This window comes from Tetrao urogallus (genome assembly GCF_951394365.1).
Source record: "Tetrao urogallus genome assembly, chromosome: 19".
Taxonomy (NCBI): Eukaryota; Metazoa; Chordata; class Aves; order Galliformes; family Phasianidae; genus Tetrao; species Tetrao urogallus.
In genome coordinates this window covers 8160894-8182767 of record NC_136832.1, presented here as the reverse complement: position 1 = coordinate 8182767, position 21874 = coordinate 8160894, and the positions used below count along the sequence as shown (strand labels likewise).

The window sequence follows — 21874 nt, the reverse complement described above, 5'->3', positions numbered from 1 at the left end:
GTAACAGAAGAGCTACTGAACATTCAATTAAATTACAAGTTGGAAATGCAGAATTGAAAGGAAAACCCTTTTTATATAACATAATTAATCTGTAGAACTCACTGCCACGAGAAAACATTGAGGCCAAAACCTATTAGGATTAACTAAAGATTAGGTAATGGATAACTAGAACACGCTCAATTACATTGGATAGGATTATAAACTTCACTACCCAGAACATGAATTATCCTCACAGATCAGAAAGGAACTCCTATTCTGAATGGTAATTTTATAACTGTTTTCATGCCTCCTTCTAATAGCTGCCAGCCAGGATCCCTGTCAGATCTGCAGAGCCATTGGTCATTCTCTCCACTGCTGCCACATGCAATGGAAGAGCTCTTGGACCCACCTACAGTTAAAACCCTCCCTGACCCACACAGCAGAGCTCTCAGCACATCACCAACACAAGCTGGCTGCTTCTGAGCCTGCACAGAGCTCACACCAGCAGGTGACATTCCCATCACTGGACATTCCCATACCAAACAAAGCATTTCTGCTGACTTCCAGAAGAGCAATGACTGTGACACAACGGAGACATTCAGCATTTAAGGAATGTAGTATTTCTACACCTGAGCATCTGCTCTGGCACGCTGATGCAAACAGCCTCAGTTTCCTTCACTACAAATGGTGTTTCTCTTCCCTGCAGTCCACCAGAATTGGCACTTGGCTAAGACCACATTCAGTACTGAGCTGCTCCTCCAGCTCACAAATGAGCCATCGAATGCTCTGTTAATACAGCCAACAGTGGTGCACACAAAGCGTCGGGTCTGAGTCGGTTGTTGCTTACACCTGAACTCCATTAAACGGATGATGGCATCAGCAAACACAATCAGGCTGCTTGCAGAGATGCACACCAGCCCAGGCCTCCTGTCCTTGCAGAGGCACACACATCCTTGGCTGCAACACGAGGGAATGGAAGAAGTGCTTGAAGATGCTTTCTACTCTATGTATGCAGTGTGAGCAATACTTGAGAAAGTCACAGAGGCTTAGAATCGATTTAAAGCAGACCTCATAACCTACACTGGTACCAATGCTGATTGCATAAAGTCATGCTTACTCTGCAAGTGAGTAAATGATGTAAGCCAGGGAAAAATCCTCACTGAAAAACGCAACACTTCCCTCACTGGGTATTTTGTGACAGCACCGTGTGCCTCAGAGAGAAAGGCTGGGGTTCTTACAGCAGGCGCCTTACATTAAGCTAGAACACTTGTGAAATGACTTGGGGAGAAAGGGTTTTAAAACAAGGAATACTGCATATAAAATCCCTGATCATTAATATTAAAGTCCTATCTGGTACTGAACAGCCACGTCCAACAGAAACAACCTGGCTCCACCGTGAGCTGTTACACAGACGGGCGATAGTACTTCACCTTCCACCTTTTAGATCTCATTCGGAAAAAAAAGTACATGATCATCAGAAATAAGGATGATGCCACATACAGGACGACACACAGACTCATGTCTATGTTGGAAAATCCAATCCCTAAGAAAATGACAGACTGCCTGCTCTCCTGATGGTGAACGGCCTCAAATGCACCCTTACTGCTGTCTCTGACAGGTCCGTGGTTCCCTGTGAGCTTATTGAACAGCTTAGACTCTGAATCTCTTATGAGTTCTTGGTTCACGACCACGTTTTCTCTATTTCCACCTGGTTTCTCCTGCAGGCTTTTGTCTTTCTCCTCCCTTGCATCTTTTAGTTCAGTATCACTGGGGTCAGCCTGGCTCTCAGCGTATTTATTAAGAATATTTCCACTGCCGTAGTGATGCTTCATGAACTGCAGAACTTGGGCCTCGTTCCAGCTGTGTAACCCTTTCACTTCCTCGTGACACGCAGGACAGAGGTCTGGAGTTGGCCACTGAACTTTGGGAAATTTTGGGTCTTCTGTCAGATCACCTGTTTGAGAGAAGGACAAAAATACATCAGGAATGAATGAGTGAGGCAGCTGAACTGTCAGACACCTCAGCAGAAACGGCAGTGCCTATTTCACTTATAAATAGGGAGGCTGGAAAACAAACAAACACCAAAAAACCCACCACAGCACAGTAATGTTTGTATTAAACCGAAGGCAATCACAAATTAAGCCGTCTGTGACTTCCCTGACGGGTGCTTGCTCTGTCCCAAAGCACTGCTTCCTCCTCTAAGGCACAAACACTATCAGTTATTTTCCTCTTCTCTCACTAAAAGATGCAGCATTCAAATTCCAATACAACAGGATCCACAAGTGCTGTGGTGCTGGAAGGCATGAGAACATCACCAGCTGGGCCTTTCAGGGTTAACTGCAGTCATGCTTTGAAACAAATGCTCTTTTGCACTGGATGCTCTTTAATCTTCCAGCCTGGTCTGCAGTAAGCTGTTACAAATATTTGTCTCTGCTATTCAAATGGCAGAGCACAGGTCTGCCTTTCAGATGTCTTACAATAAAAATCACTCTGTAATCACTTTGTTTCACCAGAGAAAACAGAAGAAAGACAACTCACGTTAAGATTAGCAACAGAAAACTTACTGCACCTTGTGTTCCCCTGCCAAAAAGAATGCACACATTTTGTATCAGGAATTGAGTAGGGCAGAGCTACAGACAGCAACCTCATAAACCACTCCTGAGGTCTGTGCCAAGGTGCTTTCATTGACCACTCAAACATTGTTTCTCATGAAAGCTATCTATGTTGCCAGAAATACAGCTGCAGCTTTTAGGGATTACAAGAAGTTGCTGTCCCAAAGAGAAATTTTAGCAAACTTAAAATGCACTGTTTGACACTGTTCTTCATTCCAGTTACACTTCTGACTAACAGTGTTTCAGCCAGCTGCTGCATCATTTCAATCAATATCCACGTGGGTTTCCCAGTGGCTGAATGCTCTAAAGCAGCACATTGCTCCACTGTAGGAACTCCACGCCAGCAGGATGTGACTCCCTGTGTTCAGTCTGGCAACAGTAGCAAACATTCAGGGATGAGTTTTTGCAATACCTCCTCATAGGCTTCTTCTTGCAGAAAGGAAACCAACTGCTTCTACTCACAACAGTATTTAATTCTTCATAAATCTTGGGAATTCAGCCTAACCACGATATAAACACAGTGCAGCATATTTAAATTGTAACTAATGCTACATTACACAGATCCATAACAGGAGGCGAGGATTAAGTGCAAAGAGAAACCAATTTTCTTTAGTGCTTTAGCTATTTGATATCCCCATAACAGAACAGATTAAATACAACCCAGTATTTTAGCTGTATTTTTAGTCCAACTGAAAACACAGCAATCGAGGCAGTGGGGGAAAACAGATATTCCTCATATGGCAATTCTGTTTTATTTGGTTGTTGATCTGGTAGTAGTTCAGGCTCTTTTATCCTGAGAAAGCCTCCTCTTCAATTATCACCCTCTCCACTAAAGCATCTTTCTTTCCAGAACAAAATGAAGATGAGTTTTAACATCTGCTTCGATTGTAACGGAAAGAAAATTAATTATTTTTATCCACTAAGTAGCTGAACTGCATTGCTCCTTTTGGAAAAGCATCTCATCAAGCAACAGGTGACATCTCAGAAGGAGCATTACCTCCGAGAAGCTTTTTCACTGCGTGTCATAAGAGATAAACTGTTCTACTGGAGTGTGTATCAAGTGTGGATATTCCTCAGTCAAGAAAAAGCTACCAGGCTGGTCTTTAGAGTTAAAGCTGACTGAGATGCTGTAAGTCTTGCTGTGCATACAAACACCCTTAAGGCTGTTAACCTTGCACACCAATAGAATTACGGAGCTGGTCTTAAGCCAGTATTTCATAGGGGACATTAAGCTGAGACAACAGCTGCTGTTGGTTTGAACCCATGTCACAAAGCACTGCCTGCACGCCTGTTTGTTCCAAGACAAACTACACTGTATAAAATGCCAGAGCCTTTCAGCACAGCTACCCTGTGTGTGTTTTCCTTCTTACCTGCAAGTCTGCTATTGACTACATTGTGTTTCTCCCAGAGCCAGAGAACAGCCCTGTCCCAGGTTTGCACCGAGTCCATGGATTCCTTCGCCATCTCCTCAAAGTGCTGAGCACAAGCCTTGCATCCAAAGAAGTGATGGACGTATCTCTGCATGACCTCAAGCACTATTCTGGGATTGTCTTCGAGACCTAGAAAGGCAGGTGAGATGCATTCAGCACCATTGGGACAAACACAGCTTCAGTGTGTGCTCTGCATAACACACCTGGCAGCGAACCAAAGAAGGGAAACCTTGTTCTCTTCTCATCCCATGGATAAGAACACCTCCAGAGGCACAGAACCTGCCCCCTTTCCCATTGACTAGCACACGTGTAGTCATCAGCACCAAAACCAAATGCTTGCCAAATTAAACAGCTCACGATGCAGTGCCTCACCTGGGAGGAACCCACAGCACAGGGCTTGCAGATTTCGTGGTAAAGAGTTCCAGAGCTTCTGTCCCGTTCTGGCAGTGAAAAACAGAGGCTGGGAGCACATGTGCTCTATGTCCATGCTCAGAAAAAAAATCCTTAGCAAAACCTATTCAAAACTGCCAGAGTATTTGCCTGCTGCCTGTGGAAGAGACGCATGGAGGCTCCACAGCACACCTTCACTCAGAGCAGAGATGTTATTAAAGCCAATGAAAAGCAAACAATCTCTGCTCAGACGTTCCATATCTGTGATTGAATAGGCACGTATAAATAAAAGCGAGGAGATTACAGCAGATTGAATTACCATCTTACAAGAAAGGCTAAAAAGTGTTCTGGAAAGTTGAAATGAATTTCAGACAAAAGAGTTTCATCACATAAACTGACTACGAATTTAGGAATAAAATCAGTAAGAAATAACTACTAGCAAACAATCTCTTCATGCAGAACAAATTTAACTGTAGCTGTTCTCCTGTGTAATGTTACATTCTTGAAGTCTCCTTCAAAATTCATTTTCTAGAGAGGGCTTTCAAATTTAGCAACGGATTAAAAGATTCAGATATGGAGTTAAAAATCCACAAGCAAGTCTTATCCACACCAACAGATCCCATTCATTGAGAACTCCTCCATACAAACGAAGGATGCCCAGGATGAGATTTCTGCAGCGATTTTTATCTGCCTTCTGAAGTGAACAATTCTGTGCTCAGAGCTCCTTTGGGGTCCCCGATGTTCATCTCATTGCAGCTTCAAGTGACACAGCTCCACATTAAAACACGTCAAATTTAAAGCAATAAAAACATTCAATCAAGAAAATCATGGTAAGTTTATGCTGGCTGCTGCCAGACTCTGCAAGGAGTGGAAACTATCAAGAAAAATCCGGCTGGTTTAAAAAGGAAACAAACAATTGCAAAATGGCTCATTTTGTTTGTTTTTCTTTTATCAGCCCAGCGATGAATCTTCTATTAACATCTGCCATGTATCATCGTGTAATCCTCCTTTTCTCTTTCCTCCCAAACTACAGCAATTCAGGGTAACCCTAATCTTTAAAGTGGACAAGAACCATAAAACCCTACCTGTGGTGGGAAGGATTAGGGAGTACATCATGCTTTTTAGTAGATGGGATTTAAACAAGCAATAAGGAGAGGAAAACCTCCCAAGACATAATCCGACAGTCTCAGACTGACCCAATTCTTTTGCCATAAGAAGTGATCATCACATATCTGCCCCGATTTAAATCGAGGGGTAAAGTGTGCCGAAGAGTTCTCAGGTTCTGCAGTGTATTTTTAACTTCAGACTGACTACAGCTTGGAAGATGGGAGCAATGCCAGCTGTGATGTTGTACACCTAGATATTCAGAATGCTTTTCAATTCGATTCAGTTCCAGCACTTTGCCCCAGAAAAGGGGCAAAAAAAAAAGCCATTCAACTCCTGCACGATGCTGCTGCACAGCTACTACAGCATGCAGCACAACAAAGGGATTCAGCCTATTGTCCCACAAATAACAAACAAAACAAGGCAAAATGAGAGGAAAAAGCCCTACAGCATGATGAGATTAGCTACTCAAAGTATGCCTATTTGCAGGGCATTCAACATTATGAATTGAGTTTTTCACTGCGACTGCAAACTATGCTGGACAGATAAATGTATCCAGGATTTGAACTATATTTGTATTTAATGTATAATTGACAACTGGAAAACTGCAAACTACTGTTACCATGGGCTGGTAGCACTCTATCTAGAATTCTTTGCAGAAAACATTAAAAGCCTGAAATTAAAAAACAAAAACGAAATGGAACAATAAGCAAACAATGCACTGCCCTGACAAGAACAAAATCAGATGAAGAGCAATATTTCAGCATCAATTTTCTTTCCATCTACCTATGCAGAACATTTCTTAAATAGGAACCAACATCAGAACACTAACACTCTTTCAAAGATACTGCAAGTCTAAAAACAAGGGATTTTACCAAGCGTTTGCAAAGGAGTGAATGCCTCGCACTGCAACAATTAATGGGGACTCAGCTGAAAACAGATCTGTCTTTAAATTTCAGCAATACAGAATTTCATTACAGAAGGGGACTGGCTAATGGCTGTCCAGCTTTTATTGCTGCCAAACCCCGTGGTTTCATCTCATTCTTCTCAAATAAACAGCGCGACCTCACAGCCTCAACAGGCTTCCTCCTTTTTCAGGTGGTTCAGAATTTCTTCCTTTGAAATTCTCCCCCTCCTTCCTGTCTTACTGCTCACTTCCCCAGGGTCACGTACTTTCCTTCTCCATTTACCACGGTTCTAAGCAAGGACAAACTGACACACTTTCTTTTAAAGCCTTCCCACCGCAGGGAAGCTACGCTCTGACCCCTGCTGGCAACAGCCTGCAAACTGAGCCTGGAAAGACACTGCCCATGAATGTATTAGCCAAGAATTAACAGGAAAAAGATAGCTTGAATCCATTACCTATTTTGTTGCCTAGCAGATCAGCTGTGTGTTTTTGCCTTCCAGACCCTCACATAACTGCTACTTACCCGTATTTATCAAAGCTGTCGGTCGCAGCGCAGCTTGCACAGTTAGGGTATGAAACAGCTTCCAAAGGGAGCAAGTATAGCCTCTGAGCTCCGGCCTGCTGCCCTGACAGCCAACCCACTCCATTCTCTTAGTGAGAAATATCCCAGAAATCTGAAAAGAATACATGTTTCAGATACATGCAGCCCTGGGACCGAGATTAGCTTCAACATTTGTAGACATGCTATTTCTCTCCAAAGCCCATTGCTAAACTCACCCGTCTTGCAAACACATTACATGACATGCAGTAACAGCCAGTGATGTTAAACCTGCCAAGATGCACATCAGGGATGCCTGATTAGTCTGCCAGGATACCTTAAGCAGCTTAACTTCCAGAGACTTTTTTTTTCAGCACAGTATGAAAACAAGACACACACGCTGCTGTAAGCTGTGTTACAGCTTCCGTGGGCACAATAAAAATTGTGCATCACTCAGCAACATCTATGGAATTTACAGCAGTAACATCTTAAGAGGATCAGATGTAAAATTAATGTTTATTTCTTCTTAAAACTACTACTGCAAATGAAAATCTTGCATGGGATTTCTTTCCAATGATTCATCTCTGATTCCTAAAACACACACGTCTGCTTTCCAAATCCCAGACAGCAATCCCACTTCATGGGGAGAAAGACTCACATTAACTTCTGTGCAAAGACAGCTCCATCACAGTGCTTTTCATTACCAAACCGAGATGGGATTCCTGGCAACGACCGAAGTCAGGAAATTAAGTAGGAATAACGAAGAATAATTTACCCTTCAACGGGCAAATTTCCCACCTTTTACACTCTGAACTTAAGAGAATTCTGCTGATAGCAGGCATAGCAAATAAAGCCAATTCTAACATCTCCGCTCTCCCATGGTTTGAAGCTGACATTAAGGAAGGCAGCAATGCTTGCTGATAAAACCACGCCAGGATTGTCTGCTGCAATTCTCTCATTCCAATTTCTTCATATGGATTTTTTTTTTTGCAATGATTTCACTTTATTTTCATTTTAACCTTCTTATAACTCCATTACGGCTGAGGGACCATCAGTCAGTGATGCCTTAGATTTATACAGAATCTTATCCTTTACTAATGCTGTATTTTACACTGGAAACTGGTAACAGCTTACCCGCATTTTGTTGTTGACCAGATCTAGAATAGCATCATAAGGGATTTTGTCTAATGGAAGGCTCACCAGCCACTCCTGCAGGGTCTCTAACAACTTCACCACAGGCTGACGGCCAGGAAAAAGCTGAGGATATTAAAAAGAAAAAAGAATATAATATTTTAAAGCACAACTTCCAGCAGCAGCATGACAGTTTGATGTTTACCTAAATGTGTTTTCTCATCTCTGAAATGCATTAGCTCAGTTTAATAGACAAGATTTTCTTTTGTTGTGTGCTTGTTCTGTTTGTCAGTAAAGCAGTTTATCAGTTATCTCACAGTAACTCACAAAATTTAACACACTGCATTTGTAAAATGTTAACCAGCACGAAGATGCTCAATCTCAAGCAGAACAACCTTGGGCAGATGACACAGAATTTTCTGTGAAGGTAATTCAGCTAAGCACACAGCTCGAGGAGCATAAGACCTAAGAAAGGCTGAAATCCTTTCTCACTCTTTGAATATAAACCACAGCAATGGTTCTTATAGTATTTTTATTCTGGTTGATGATGGCAGTTACCTAGAAAAATAACTTTCCTTTTCATACGTGTGATTCCCAAAGTGGTTTGCAAATGGTGATTACAGTAACTTGCAAGTTAAAGCAGTCGAGCTCTGTCAGACAAGCACAAGGAGCTGTAAGTCAGGGGTCATATCATTATTATACACTAGAAATGCTTGACTGATTGTTGTATTTACTATGGAATTGAGTACACAACATTTTCTAAGCACCCTTCCAGAGGAAGGAGAAACAAAGCCCCTGTACCTGCTGTCTTAAACACATCCCATGTATTTAATAGATGTCAGGAGATGCTCTGCAATACAAGTCCCTTCACAGCCACTGTCCAACTATACAACTAAAACAGCTTACTTCTGTACTACAGCCAGCATCTATAATCCTGTAGGAATCCCAAAATACCATATGTTACTATCTAAAAAAAATAATAGTAGCAGAGTGTCTCTGGTAGATACATTTCATGGAAGAAAAAAGTAAAATCTAATTCTACAATAATGAAGATTTCCCTAGTAGGGGGGCAGAGATCAGACCTCTGGGTTTAGAATTGAGCATCATTTTAAATGCTGTTAAACTGGAAGATAGGAAAAAAAGTGCTGGAAGTCCTGATTTACAAAGCTGTTGTTATGGATTGAATGCTGGGAACTTTGTTAAAAAGGAAAGCAAGAGACAGGGTTTAACTTTGAAATCCAGTGCGTGAGCCTGCAGGACGATGCACGTAATGACAGTACCAGCACTGCAAACTCAGCATTCTGACTGCCTCAAATGCAAGCAGTGCACATGTCAGTAAGTGGGAATTGGGAGTGAGAACCAAGAGAAAAGCTGTTCAAAACAAAAGAATGCAAATGAAGGACAGGAGTCCCCACGTACAATGGCAATCTGGAGATGAGCGTGCAACAGCATTCCCCACTTACGCACTAATAGCCAGGGAAGCAAATGACATAAGCTGGCCAGGAGCCATCAGGAAGAACAGAGGATGTTTTAGGGATAATATGATGGAAAGATTACCACCACACTTTCTTAAAGAAATGAGGCCAGCTAGAGATTTCTGACCTCTGATGGCCGCAGGGGGGCAAGAAACCGACTGATACACCCAGATAGCTGGGAACAGATCATACAGCCCCTGTTATTCCCTTAAACAGGAACTGGTTAAGGTATTTTAAATAAAGCCAAGTGTTAGCAGTCAGTAAGTACATCTAGAGTCTGCCTGTTTCACAATGCTGATGTGACAAGGTGCAATTTCATTTTTTTTCCAAGTTAGATGGCACGTGTTGCTGGTATTACAGGAGAAGTGCCTGCATCTTCATTTCTGGAATACTCAACCTCAAGATTCAAGATTCAGACTGAAGTTAGAAATTTCTAAATAGAACACTACTTGTCAAGCATGCACAATCCAAAATTAAACAGTGAAAAGAATACTTTTACTTACTGAGTTAAAATAGCTATTTACCCCAAAGATCTGATAAATGGACTGTATTAAGAGCATTCATTCAATATGCTGCAGGCTGCTTAGCCTTTATTCAAATTTGATCTGTCTAAGATGAAATTAAAATGCCTTTCAGCTCTTTAAGGATATCAGAACGGCACAAAGTAACTCAAAAACAACATTTAAAGAAATTCACAAAACTGTTTTTAAGCTATTGGGAAAGCACACACTTAAATACATTCTGAAAGGCATTTCGAGAAGCTTACAGCACAATAAATTTTATGTTACAGTCATTTTTTTTCTCCTTAAAATAATCAAGGAGTGGAAGCACACACCTTGGCAGAAATGGTAACAAAATCCTTGAAGGTCTTCAGCTCAGCTCCCTCAAGCATCCTGTGTGTAGCAAGCTCCACCCGGAACAGGTAATGCAATCCAGATTCAAGGTCAGCCATGTACAACTTCGATCTGAAACACACACACATAAATAACATCGTGACAGGGCTCTTTCACTCATTTTCTCATCAGTCACGAAGGTAAAATTGATATATAGTAGGTGCCATTAAAGCCTCTACATTTGCCACTCCACAGTGATTGCAGCATAGGCTGCAGCAGGCACAGGGAATACAGCAGTTGCTTCAGGTGCTGGGAGTGGTGTAAAGTTCATTGAGACCCACTGCACCTCCTGAACAAGTTCTGTATCACTCAGCTCTGAGCTCAGACATGTGAAGCAAGACCACACTTCAGCTTTTTGTTTCCCAGCCAGCTGCACCTCGCAATGAAGTCACAAACCACTGTCAGCAAGGAAGTAGAAATTACAGCTTCTCTCCAGAATCTGACACAAACAGTAAAATTACATGCTACCAGAAAAGGGAGACTCCTGCTTAACATACAGAGATGATGCACAGAGCAGAGGTGCAAGCAAGACTGGCAAAAATCATTATTGGAAAGGACTGAACCTAGCAATCCTCTGCCAGATGCAGCAGTATTGCTGCAGGCTCCTTGGATACAGAGTCCTGTGCAAACAATTTTATTCACAGCTGCTCTTACACACCTTATGACAGGTACAAGTAAAACAACTAAAGCAAATTAAATATTTTAACATTCCCACAACTAAATGTCTTTACAACAAGAGCTACTTCAGATAGAATCCATCAGGTAAAACATCCTATCTTTCAATGTTCTCAGAGTCCAACCTTCACACTGCATCATGCATGTAACTGAACAAACAGAAGTTCACACAGTATTCTTTTGTAAGAGCTCAACAAGATCATGGTTTCCAAACCAAACAAAAACAATCATTCAGCTGCCTCCACCTCTAAAATCACATGCACGAATTAACATATATTAAAATGCAAGATAATCTACATTTTTAACAACTCAAACTACAAACTTACTTTGACATATCTCCTCAGTTAATAATGTACTCACTTAAATTGAGAGGAAAAAAAAAAGAAAAACTCTGCTGGCTTCAAGTTTCTTGAACATAGATCCATACATGTGCATAAGGGTCTCCCAGAAAAAGCCCATTTGGAAGATACTTGGACTGGAGATTCATATCAACAAGATTTTGGCTTGCTGGGAAGCAGCTACATTTAACTAAGCTGTTTTAATAATACAATGCTTTATGTACAGTATTTTACAATAGTCATTGAAAGAAGATGACACTAATAGTCTCCAAAAAAGGAAAATAAGTACAAAATGAAAGCACTCAGTCCTGTATCTTTTCCATCTAAAGATGCTGAGGGATTATCTCTCTGCAAAGCCTTTGCATCCTTCTCTCAAACAGAGAATGGGGAAAAGAGGGTAAAGATAAACCTCATCAGATTTGGTTTGGCAAACATCTTTCACAGAGACTTCAGCATTTTCAACTGCATTTGCATTTTTGAGCATTTTTAGTGGGCACTGCTTACTTTCCAATACACACAAAGATAATCATTTTCTACAGAAATGTGCTACAGCTCGTTGCTTTACTGCTTATTTTTTCAGGGAATTGATTGAAACACTGCTCACAAACACAGAAACGTTACCTGCATTTGGCAGAAGCTGTAACCTTGGTGCTGGAAATGAACTAATTCAGTGCCATCTCAACATACTGAGAAACAGATCAAGCTGAAGCAACAGCTGAAGCACTGCTTCCAGCTTTGGTGCTGTAATTTCTCCAGCAATAAGCATAAATGCCTTAAACTTTATTCTGCAGAAGAATGAAGATCAGAAAGTCCAATCAACCTATTCAAATGAAGCTACATCAGATGGGATAGACAGAAATACCATTTTCATCTGCACCAGAACTTTACAATGACAGGGCAGCCTCCTACGTGGCAAAAAGAAACCGCATGTGAATTTTAATAATCAAGCATTGATCTGAAAATCAGAATTGCCTACTTATCAAATTCCTTCCACGGCTTCATCTCTGCGCTCTCCTCCTTGTTTCCTTTAGCAGGCAGCTCAAGTGGTGCAAGAAGTTTCCTTCTTACACCTGGCAGCGACTTCAGATATGAAGAAAAGACCGACCGCAGGGGCTTCAGACTGGGTGCAAATTGACAAAATTCAGATTATTTTTCATCTTGGATTAATAAAACATCCAAAGCAAACCAGCATATTTATCACACTCACTTTGTTCTCCGCTTCTATTTTGATAAATGGTGATGATTTTAGGAATAGTAACAAAAATAAATGCAATTAGTAGTCGAAATTCCACATGAATTAAAAACATCACGTTCATCAAAATATCAGCTTGATTACACAGGCAGTGTCCACATGGAGAAGTATTCTGACTTAGAAGCAAGCTTGACAGACCTTGGATGCATTGCTAATTTTTTTCATTTTCATTCCAAAGTGTTTTCCTTTCAGATACATCACAGCAACAGGCACAAAGACTGTAAGTAGGCAATAATGGCAAGCAAGCTAATATCAAGTCACTTATTAAAAAAGATATATATATAACAATATTAAATGCTTCATTAGGAACAGCACACAGCTATCAGCATATGCAACTCCAAATAACCAGCAGCCACCTATTCCCAGACAGAAGCACTACAAAAGTGGCTACTACAAAGAAAGTTTTACAGTAAATAATCTTGTCAGTGCAGTGCAGCAAGCCAAGGGTTATGAGGTTATGAGGCCACAGGACTCTTTCATACTAACTCTTTCTACTGGCATAATCCATCTCTACGTATTATAAGCATTCATAAAGAGCAAACTGTATAATGAGACCACTGAATACAATTAATAACAGCTGAAGAGTGCTCAAGACAGACAATTCTCAAACACAGTGCACTGAGTACACACTAAGACACAATGTCATCATACATGTGCAAAAATGACTATAAAATAACTTACTTTGTATAAAAGGAAGCTATAAAAAACAGTTGCTATAGCTTGGGTGAATCCCCCTATGTTCTCACTTCAAGTGCTCACCTGTTAACCAACCCGTGTGACCCATTAGGATGCATCAGGTAGCACGAAGGGACTGAGGTAATCCCAAGTTTCTCCAGGAAAGACTTATCAAAATTCACTGCTCTCTTTACAACAATGTTTTCATACTGGATCAAATCCAAGATAACCTGAGTAACAAAAAGGAAACACAAATTAAATACATTGCTGGTGGCATATCCAGTCTTGCAGGACAAGACAGGTAAGTAAGCAAAGTGCATCAACCCTTAAACTGTTCACCAAGAAAGTGCATCTGTGAGCATCCTGTGGACACCAATAACATCAGATGAAGATTTACTCTGCAAGTTATTTACTCCTACCTTCAATTCTTTCTTTGTTCTAGACTGGAAAAGAAAAATATCAGAATAACATCTGAAGAAAACAGGAGAATGAATGAGGAAATGTCCTCAAACCTCAAAATAGAGCAGGGAATATTCCATAAGCAACAGCAGATATGTTTTGTGCTACATGTGCAAGGTAAGTTTCCACTACATTTTTCCTTCCTGGGTGCATATTATCTTTATTATGTTTCACTTCATTTTCCAACTTGTAATTTAAAAGACCCCTCTTTTAATCAGTAATAAAAGCACGGACTTCATTTCTTCAGCTGTTGTGACTTCTATTAGGTTTGTCTATACTGTCTAACGCTGAAAAACTGAAAGTAATGTTGTTTCTATTTTATCAAGCTGCTTCATAAATACAGAATTCTCTACAACATTAGCAAATATTTAGCCTTCTGAAAGCAGATTCTATTCTTCTTACTCAGATGACAATCTGCTTTCCCTGCAGAGGGGAAACAGTGTTAAAATCAGTGACAAAATGCTAGAGAACTTGATAATCATCACCTCCTTTTTGGTACTGCCTACAAGGACCAAAACAGCAGCTTCCAGAAACCAAATGTCTGGAAGCAGTCTGCCTCTCAAAGTGATTCTTGTTTTTGGCAGCACACCCTCCTCCTCTTGTACAACTCAGTCATCTTGGCATCAAATCTAATTAGAAACATTTCACAGACACAGGATGTTTCTGCACAGATTATACCTAGATAATTGTGCACTTTATTTACTTTACTTATTCCAGATCTTGGCAGCAAGAGAAAAGTAACAGCTCTAGGCGAACAGCAGGCTTGTTAAGTGGTGAAATGAAGCCAAATCAAATATTTTATTGGGGGGGAAGGAAAGATCAAAGACTTTCACTTCCTCAGTGGCTCAGAGTGGAAACAATCGCATGCTATCATTTAAATTAGAACCACTAATATTATGAATGTTTCTCTAGCAGTCACAAAACATCTGACAATGTTTTTGTTGGGATTTTCCTGCTCTTGAAACAAAAGAATTGTGCTAACAATGAAACAGCTAAATTAATCTTCCTCTCAAGTGGGAACAGAAGAAGTTAACATAACATGGCATACAGCTGTAAGCAAGTTCTTCTGCATAATTAAATACAACAGCCTTATGTAACCACCTGACTTTATGATATCTCAAAAAACACGACCTGACTTTGAAGGATGCTTCAATCCAGTCCTAGAATCACAAGTTCTCTTGCTCGACCAACATAAAACTCAGCTGTTTCATAATTACACCCTTTCATACTCACGATGTCACAAATCATGCTTTACCTCTCGGCCAATGTAGGAGTTATTACTTTCAACCACAACAGCAGTGTAATGAGGGGTTTTCTTGTCGAAGAGAGAAGTAACTTCACTGGACCTTTTATGAAAAGATAAAGCTTTTAGCACAGGAGAATGCAATAAGCTCACTGTAAATCAACAGAACTGCCTTTTACTATCTCATAGTAGTATTGATAACAACAACAATAAAAAGCTTACTTTATCTTTAATAAAACTACCTATATTATGTTTAATTAACACAGCAGACGTACATTAGCTGCACTTTAAACAAGGCACTTACGAAACTGGATCCAATGGTGGGCAAGCAGGAGGTCTTGACTCCTGAGAATGGTTCTGCAAGAAGTCAACCATCACCTGGCGAACTGTTTGCAGCTCACGATCTGCTCCTGCTGAGTCCAAGGCACAAAAACATGCAGTGCTTCAGACAACTGACACACAGCTGTGGCAAACACTTCAGGTGCAGGTTTTCACACATTCTCATCCTTTCCTGCAGCATTTTTGTTTTTTGTTTCACATTCAGACTGGGAAAAAGAGGCACTGTTTTCTGTCTGACGAACAGGTACCAAGGATTTAATTGTAAGATTGCAATTTAAGGTTGGAATGAGAACTTAAGAACTATCAACCCATCCCAAAATTTACAAAATATCAATATAGATATCTTGATATTTTATAAATCTATATACAAATAGATTTGTAAATATATATTTACAAATCTATCTGCCTGCCTTGCTGGTTCTCTCTCAAAACAACGCTTCATTCCAAATGTGTGTTTGTTTCCACAGCAGTTGCAGATTCTAGTAGCCTTTTTTTGATAAGGATATTCATGATGGATTAAAAACTGCAGACGTGTGGCACTCATACCAAATGTGACAGGTGACCTTACAAAGCCACATAACATAAAGGAATAACTGACCTGTGAGATCATTTTATCAGCTTTAAAAGGAATAAATCAAAACGCAGGAGCTCTCACAAATACCAGAAGTAACAGGTACAGCTACAGTCTAATTCTACACAAAGGGTTAATGGTGCAGGTGGTCCTTCTTCTGACCTTTGGCCTTTTAAATGGTAATCCATTAGAAAAGACAACATTACTTTTGTCCCCACACAAACCACCTCAAGCTGTGATCCTGTCAAACACAGGGGATAAGCCTGCTTTCAGTTAGTCAACATCTGAGTGGGGGTTCCCCAATGAAATTCAGGATGCCTGGAAACTGACTGACAGTTCAAAAGGCACCAGAGCCACGACTGAGCAAACTGCATCTCAGGCTGCAGAGATGTGGGCTGGTTTTGTCCTCTGGGACTTCCACCCCCCTCCAAATGAGGGCAACTCACACTTACAGCAGGATATTCCTACCTTTGTAATTTTCTCCAGTCGTAAACTGCTTTGTAAATGCTCTGAAGAACTACAGGGGAAGAAAAAGAAAAGTATTACTGATTTTAAAAAGTCACTTTTAAAGACAGAAGCTCTGGTTTCACACAGTCGTTTTTAGTTTTTACAGCTGTATTACAAAACATTTCTATCTTTCCATTCACGAAATAGTTTTTACTCCTAGCTTATAGCTCCAAAGCCCTGGCTAGAGCATCAGAATTTCTAGTAAATACTCTCTGCACATAGGTTGATTTGTAAGTTTTAGTTATCATACAACACACATCATCTACCTAAGGCAATAAACACATCATGGCACGTACCCTTACAGTTGGATAGAAGTGGATCCCATACTCCTTACACGTCTCATAGTTCTCTTCTTCCCCGCAATCCAGCACACCAATTCTAATTGCAGACTCCCAGTCTGAAAACAAAAATATATTTCCATTTTCAGCAGAAGCGACCTCAGATCCCAGCTGCAGACTGGCCTGGTTCCCAAGGAAATCAACTCCACAACTCTGACAGATTCCAGTAGCACAGAAACCAAGCCTTAGGTTGGCCCTTGTTCACAGGCCATTTCCACCCTCAAGATGAATGAAGGTCGTTGAACATCTAAAAGCTCCCTGGCTGGTTGGGCTTCTGTTTGTTTGAAGCTGCAGCAGTATTCCCAAGACATCTAAATAAGAACAATCTCAACATACAATGTGACAATGATAGGACTGCAGATTTTTTTCTAATCGAGTCCAAGAAGATGAAATAGGGTCCAACCCAACAGAAGGTACCAAATCAGTTCCGCAGTCAGCTAAGCCCATAAACTGAACACGTGGAGCATATTCAAATGAACAAAACAAATCCAATAGTTTCTCATCCACGTGGCTGACAATCACCAAGTGCCACATTTGCTGCACCAGGCATCACAGCTAATTCTCACACAGGCTCACTGCTTACTGAGCTCACAACGTCCTCAGAGGCCTCCAGATCTGCATTCAGCCCAACGCTTACATTTTGCCCACTGAAAGCTGTCTTTACTTTTTAGTGCTCCTCAGGCACGCTCAGGATATGCTTCTAAAATACCCGAGTTTTAACTGGAGTGCTACAGAGTTGGGTCCCCACATCACTAAATTTCCTAATTTCCTTTATAAATGTTTCATAGGAGTAACCACAAGAGTTGAAGTATTTCCATAAATGCACCTACATAACTTCAATAAAAGCTTTCAATTCATTCATAGCTTTTTCCTTCTCCTTTCGCCAGCCCTGCTCTGCTGCAGCAATCACTTTAAGGAAGAACTGCTCCAAGAGACTCCTTATGCAGTTACTTTTTACGGCTGAGCTGAATCAAAACAGCTGTGGGCAGAATTTGAAGACGCACCGTAACTCCCAAGGATCAATAAAATATAAAATAAGCACTAAAATTAAATTTGCTTTTATAGCAAAGAGCCCGAAAGCTTCATCAAGTTCAAGATCTGATTGGATGCCTGGCTGCTGCTGAAATTTAGCTTGACCTTTCCTTGTCTTTGAAGGAGGATGGGGCAGCTGAGTGGAAATTTCAGAACATGCCAACAGCCCAAAAGGCACAGCAGTAACTACAAGCATCCTGGAGCAGATGGACACACATTCACACCAACACAAAAGATACAACAGTCCATTTTATCAAACTAAATGCAAAACAAACAACAACAAAAGTTTGGCTTCTGGGTATCCAACCCATCCAACTTTCACCACTCCTCCTTTTTCCACCTGCCTTCATATCCTCCTCCACACCATGAATAGGAGCACTATGAAGCCAATGCAAATCGCTCACTTATAACAATGAAAATGCATCTCTGGCTAAACACTTGGGTTAAAGAGCACCAGCTGGGGGTGTGCTGCTCAGCATTTGCTTCTGCTTAGTGAGGAGCTCCTTGTTTCTAAGAGACGTGAAAACTGCTGCAGCACACGGCCTATATTGGCAACACAGTGTAGATTTGTTTCAAAGAAAACACTGCTGATTTTTAAACAGCACTTTTAAATAGCACTATCATTGCACATCTAGGCTGCTTCCAACGTAACAGCAACGTTTCTGTAGTTCCCCAGAACAATTTCTGGAAGGAAAATGTTGCTGGATTTGGGACAACTGTGCAGAGAAGTGGATTATTTCTGCATATAATTCAAGGGTTGTATGTGGGATCTCTACGAGTTTGTCACTTCCGCACAGAAAACCACTACGTGTAATTACAGCCCACAGACATTCTGGTGGGTACATTCAACCACCTTTTAAGTTACCAGAAGTGAACTGTAATACAGCTAAATGTGTGGTTAGGGATGCAGCAGTGACAACTCTACACCTATTCTGAGAGAAAGCATCAAAACGAAAACTGCAAACAAAGCATGCTCTGTTCCTGAGTTTCAGAAGCATCATCTTTAAGCTTGCAGTCAAGTTGCCAAGGTTGAACAGATGAGAAATGGAATAGCTCTCAGATGAAGCTACCCATGGAAAGCATGAGCATTCTTAGTCTTCCACTACAACCCATCCGTTCCCATTCTGAAATGGAAACGTTCTGCTGCCCAATAACACCAGGCACCCACTTGCATTTGCTGATATGGCCAACATCCACAAACCCCAAAATCCACTTTTTCAATGCAAGTCTTTCTGAAGACTTAGACCACACTTTATTGGTCCTTCAGGGGTTACAGCAGTACAGTGCACATCATCGGAACTGCAGATAAGTAAGAGAACAAGGACCTGAAGCCATTAAGAATTATCATGATTGCCTACAAAGATATCACACCGCTGCAGTAAAAACAAACATTTTATTTTGAGAAGAGCTCTGCTCACTTTCAGCTCTTCCTGATCTCCATTGCAATGCTCACACACCTCCTGGCTCTTTCACATCTTTAAAAAAAGGTCTAATACTATTTTGGCCACAAGGCAATCCAATTACAAGGTGAAAATGTTATGCAAGCTTATGTAAAGAAACAAAAAAAAGAGCTGCAGCTTATACAAACAAGAAAAGCCATGAAAATAACAAGTGCCTGAAAAGCTATGAAACCAGTACTGCTCTGTTTTTTGCTCTTTGAGTTTCTGCTCGGTCCAGCACATGACAAACACCCAGGGCCTTACTCTGGGCAGGTCCATTTCTGTGCCTCTAAAACCACATCTAAAAGCATATCTAACACTGATCTACGCTGTGTGTTCATCATCATTGCTTCTCACATCCAAGGCTGCCAGAGAAGCCAGAGCTCCTCACTGCCTCAAATAGAAACCACATCCATGCACCAGAACTGCTGCCTCCGCCGTGGTATCATCTCTTGGGTAAAAAAACACAGTAGAGTTTGCAAGCCTTTAACACACCCACGTTAAGAGCAATTTCTCCCAAGATTCTGTCTCAGTTCAGCTCCCCACCACACCTCCAAACACCTCCAAGCCCTGCAGGTTCCTTGCATCAGCTCTACAAACAGAGCAGAACACTGCAGCACGTGCCAATAAACCCACGAGCTGATTGAGATGCAGCAGTGTGAGCATCCCTCTGTTGAGGCACAGAGGCCAACGACCCATTTAAAAGAACGGTGTGATAACCACAAAAATGTGTGTCCCTCTTTGCATTATCACCTGGCCATTCTTTTTTCCCTTCCAACCCACTCCTGCTCTGTTGGTTTTGCACGATCCAACACCAAACACACGCGGCATCTCCAGCACTGCAGTATTCACGTGCTTTCTGCTCAGAACGGGATGATTCCTTTCAAGCAACCAGAGGATGAAGATCTCAGAGAGCTGACAGTCGGAAGGCATCTAGGTGCATCAGCCTGCAGTGCCACCTGGACAACCGAGGAAGGCTGCGGGTCGGAAGGGCCGCACAGCCCATCCATCACACACACGGCGGCATTTCGGTGCTCGGCTCTCCAAAGTCATTCAACCTGGAGGCTCACCGCTGCTCCCCACAGCCGCTCACAGCTCAGCTCCCAAGCAGGACGCGGTCCGGGCAGCGCCCACGGCCCCGCAGCGCCCCACGTGCGGAGGCCCCGCAGCCCAGCCCAGGCCCCGCGGCCCACACCGGCGGAGACCCCGGCAGCCTGGCCTCGCAACGGCGGTCCGCGGGCAGACCCCGGGCCGGGCCCCCTCACCTTTGACGTCCCCCGCCAGGGCTCGCCAGGTGGGGGCGAAGGCGATGCAGTGTCCGCAGGACGAGCTGTAGAACTGCACCACCCAGGCGGCCGAGGAGTTGAGCAGCGCTCGCCGCACCGTGCCGGCCGCCAACACGCTCAGCGGATCCTCCCCGGCCCGGTACAGCCGCGCCGCCACCCCCGCCGCCAGCAGCGCCAGCAAAACCAGCGGCCCGCCGCCGCCCGCCGCCATGTTGGGACGCCGGGCGCTCGGGGCGGGGCGGCGCGGCGCGGGGCGGTGCCATAACAACGGCCGGGCGCGGGGACGCGGCCTAGCGGAGAGCGCGGCGCTCAGCCCGCCTGCCTGCGGGCACCGGGGGGGGAGGCTTAGAGTGCCCGAAAGCGGGTTGTGGCTGGCAGTGCTTGCAACTGCTCCTTGTGATCACTTAAGGACCGAAGACGAAAAGAAATTGATCCAAATCCTCGCGTTTCAGGCGCTCCGGTGCAATTTCAGGGGTTAAAATGTAGGCTAGGATCGTTACGGCAGGCTGGCTGCAGCGGTGTGATATCTTTGTAGGCAATCATGATAATTCTTAATGGCTTCAGGTCCTTGTTCTCTTACTTATCTGCAGTTCCGATGATGTGCACTGTACTGCTGTAACCCCTGAAGGACCAATAAAGTGTGGTCTAAGTCTTCAGAAAGACTTGCATTGAAAAAGTGGATTTTGGGGTGTGTGGATGTTGGCCATATCAGCAAATGCAAGTGGGTGTCTGGTGTTATTGGGCAGCAGAACGTTTCCACTTCAGAATGGGAATGGATGGGTTGTAGTGGAAGACTAAGAATGCTCATGCTTTCCATGGGTAGCTTCATCTGAGAGCTATTCCATTTCTCATCTGTTCAACCTTGGCAACTTGACTGCAAGCTTAAAGATGATGCTTCTGAAACTCAGGAACAGAGCATGCTTTGTTTGCAGTTTTGTTTTGATGCTTTCAGAATCGGGTTGAAACGAGATGATCTTTGAGGTCCTTTCCAACCCAGGCCATTCTGTGGCTGACTGTGCAGGAATCCCACAGACTGCAAATCATATGAGAACCAGCAGACTCTGCCACATTTCCCTATTTTTGCCCACTTCTCTGTTTTTTGCCATCACCATCTGAAGTTCAGTCACATCCTTCCATCCATGTGCACTGCCCTGAGTCATTGCTTTACTTGCACCACGCTCTATTGGAGCTTTTTGTCTCCAAGCAGTAACAGGAGGTGGTTACAGCAGTGCAATCCAATGATATAAAAGGAAAACCTTCT

General features: G+C 42.4%; 1 protein-coding gene across 1 annotated transcript; it reads right to left on the bottom strand.

Moving 5' to 3' along the window:
- Positions 1–1382: 1382 nt before the first annotated feature.
- Positions 1383–20824, bottom strand: QSOX2 (quiescin sulfhydryl oxidase 2; the record flags this gene model as incomplete). The annotated part of the gene is made up of 12 exons (XM_079544807.1): positions 1383–1933; positions 3962–4150; positions 6946–7096; positions 8095–8217; positions 10402–10531; positions 12449–12592; positions 13484–13629; positions 15114–15204; positions 15406–15511; positions 16480–16528; positions 16815–16915; positions 20593–20824. 12 exons carry the CDS (start codon positions 20822–20824, stop codon positions 1383–1385), a joined length of 2013 nt encoding a protein of 670 aa, XP_079400933.1.
- Between the last annotated feature and the right edge of the window lie 1050 nt (positions 20825–21874).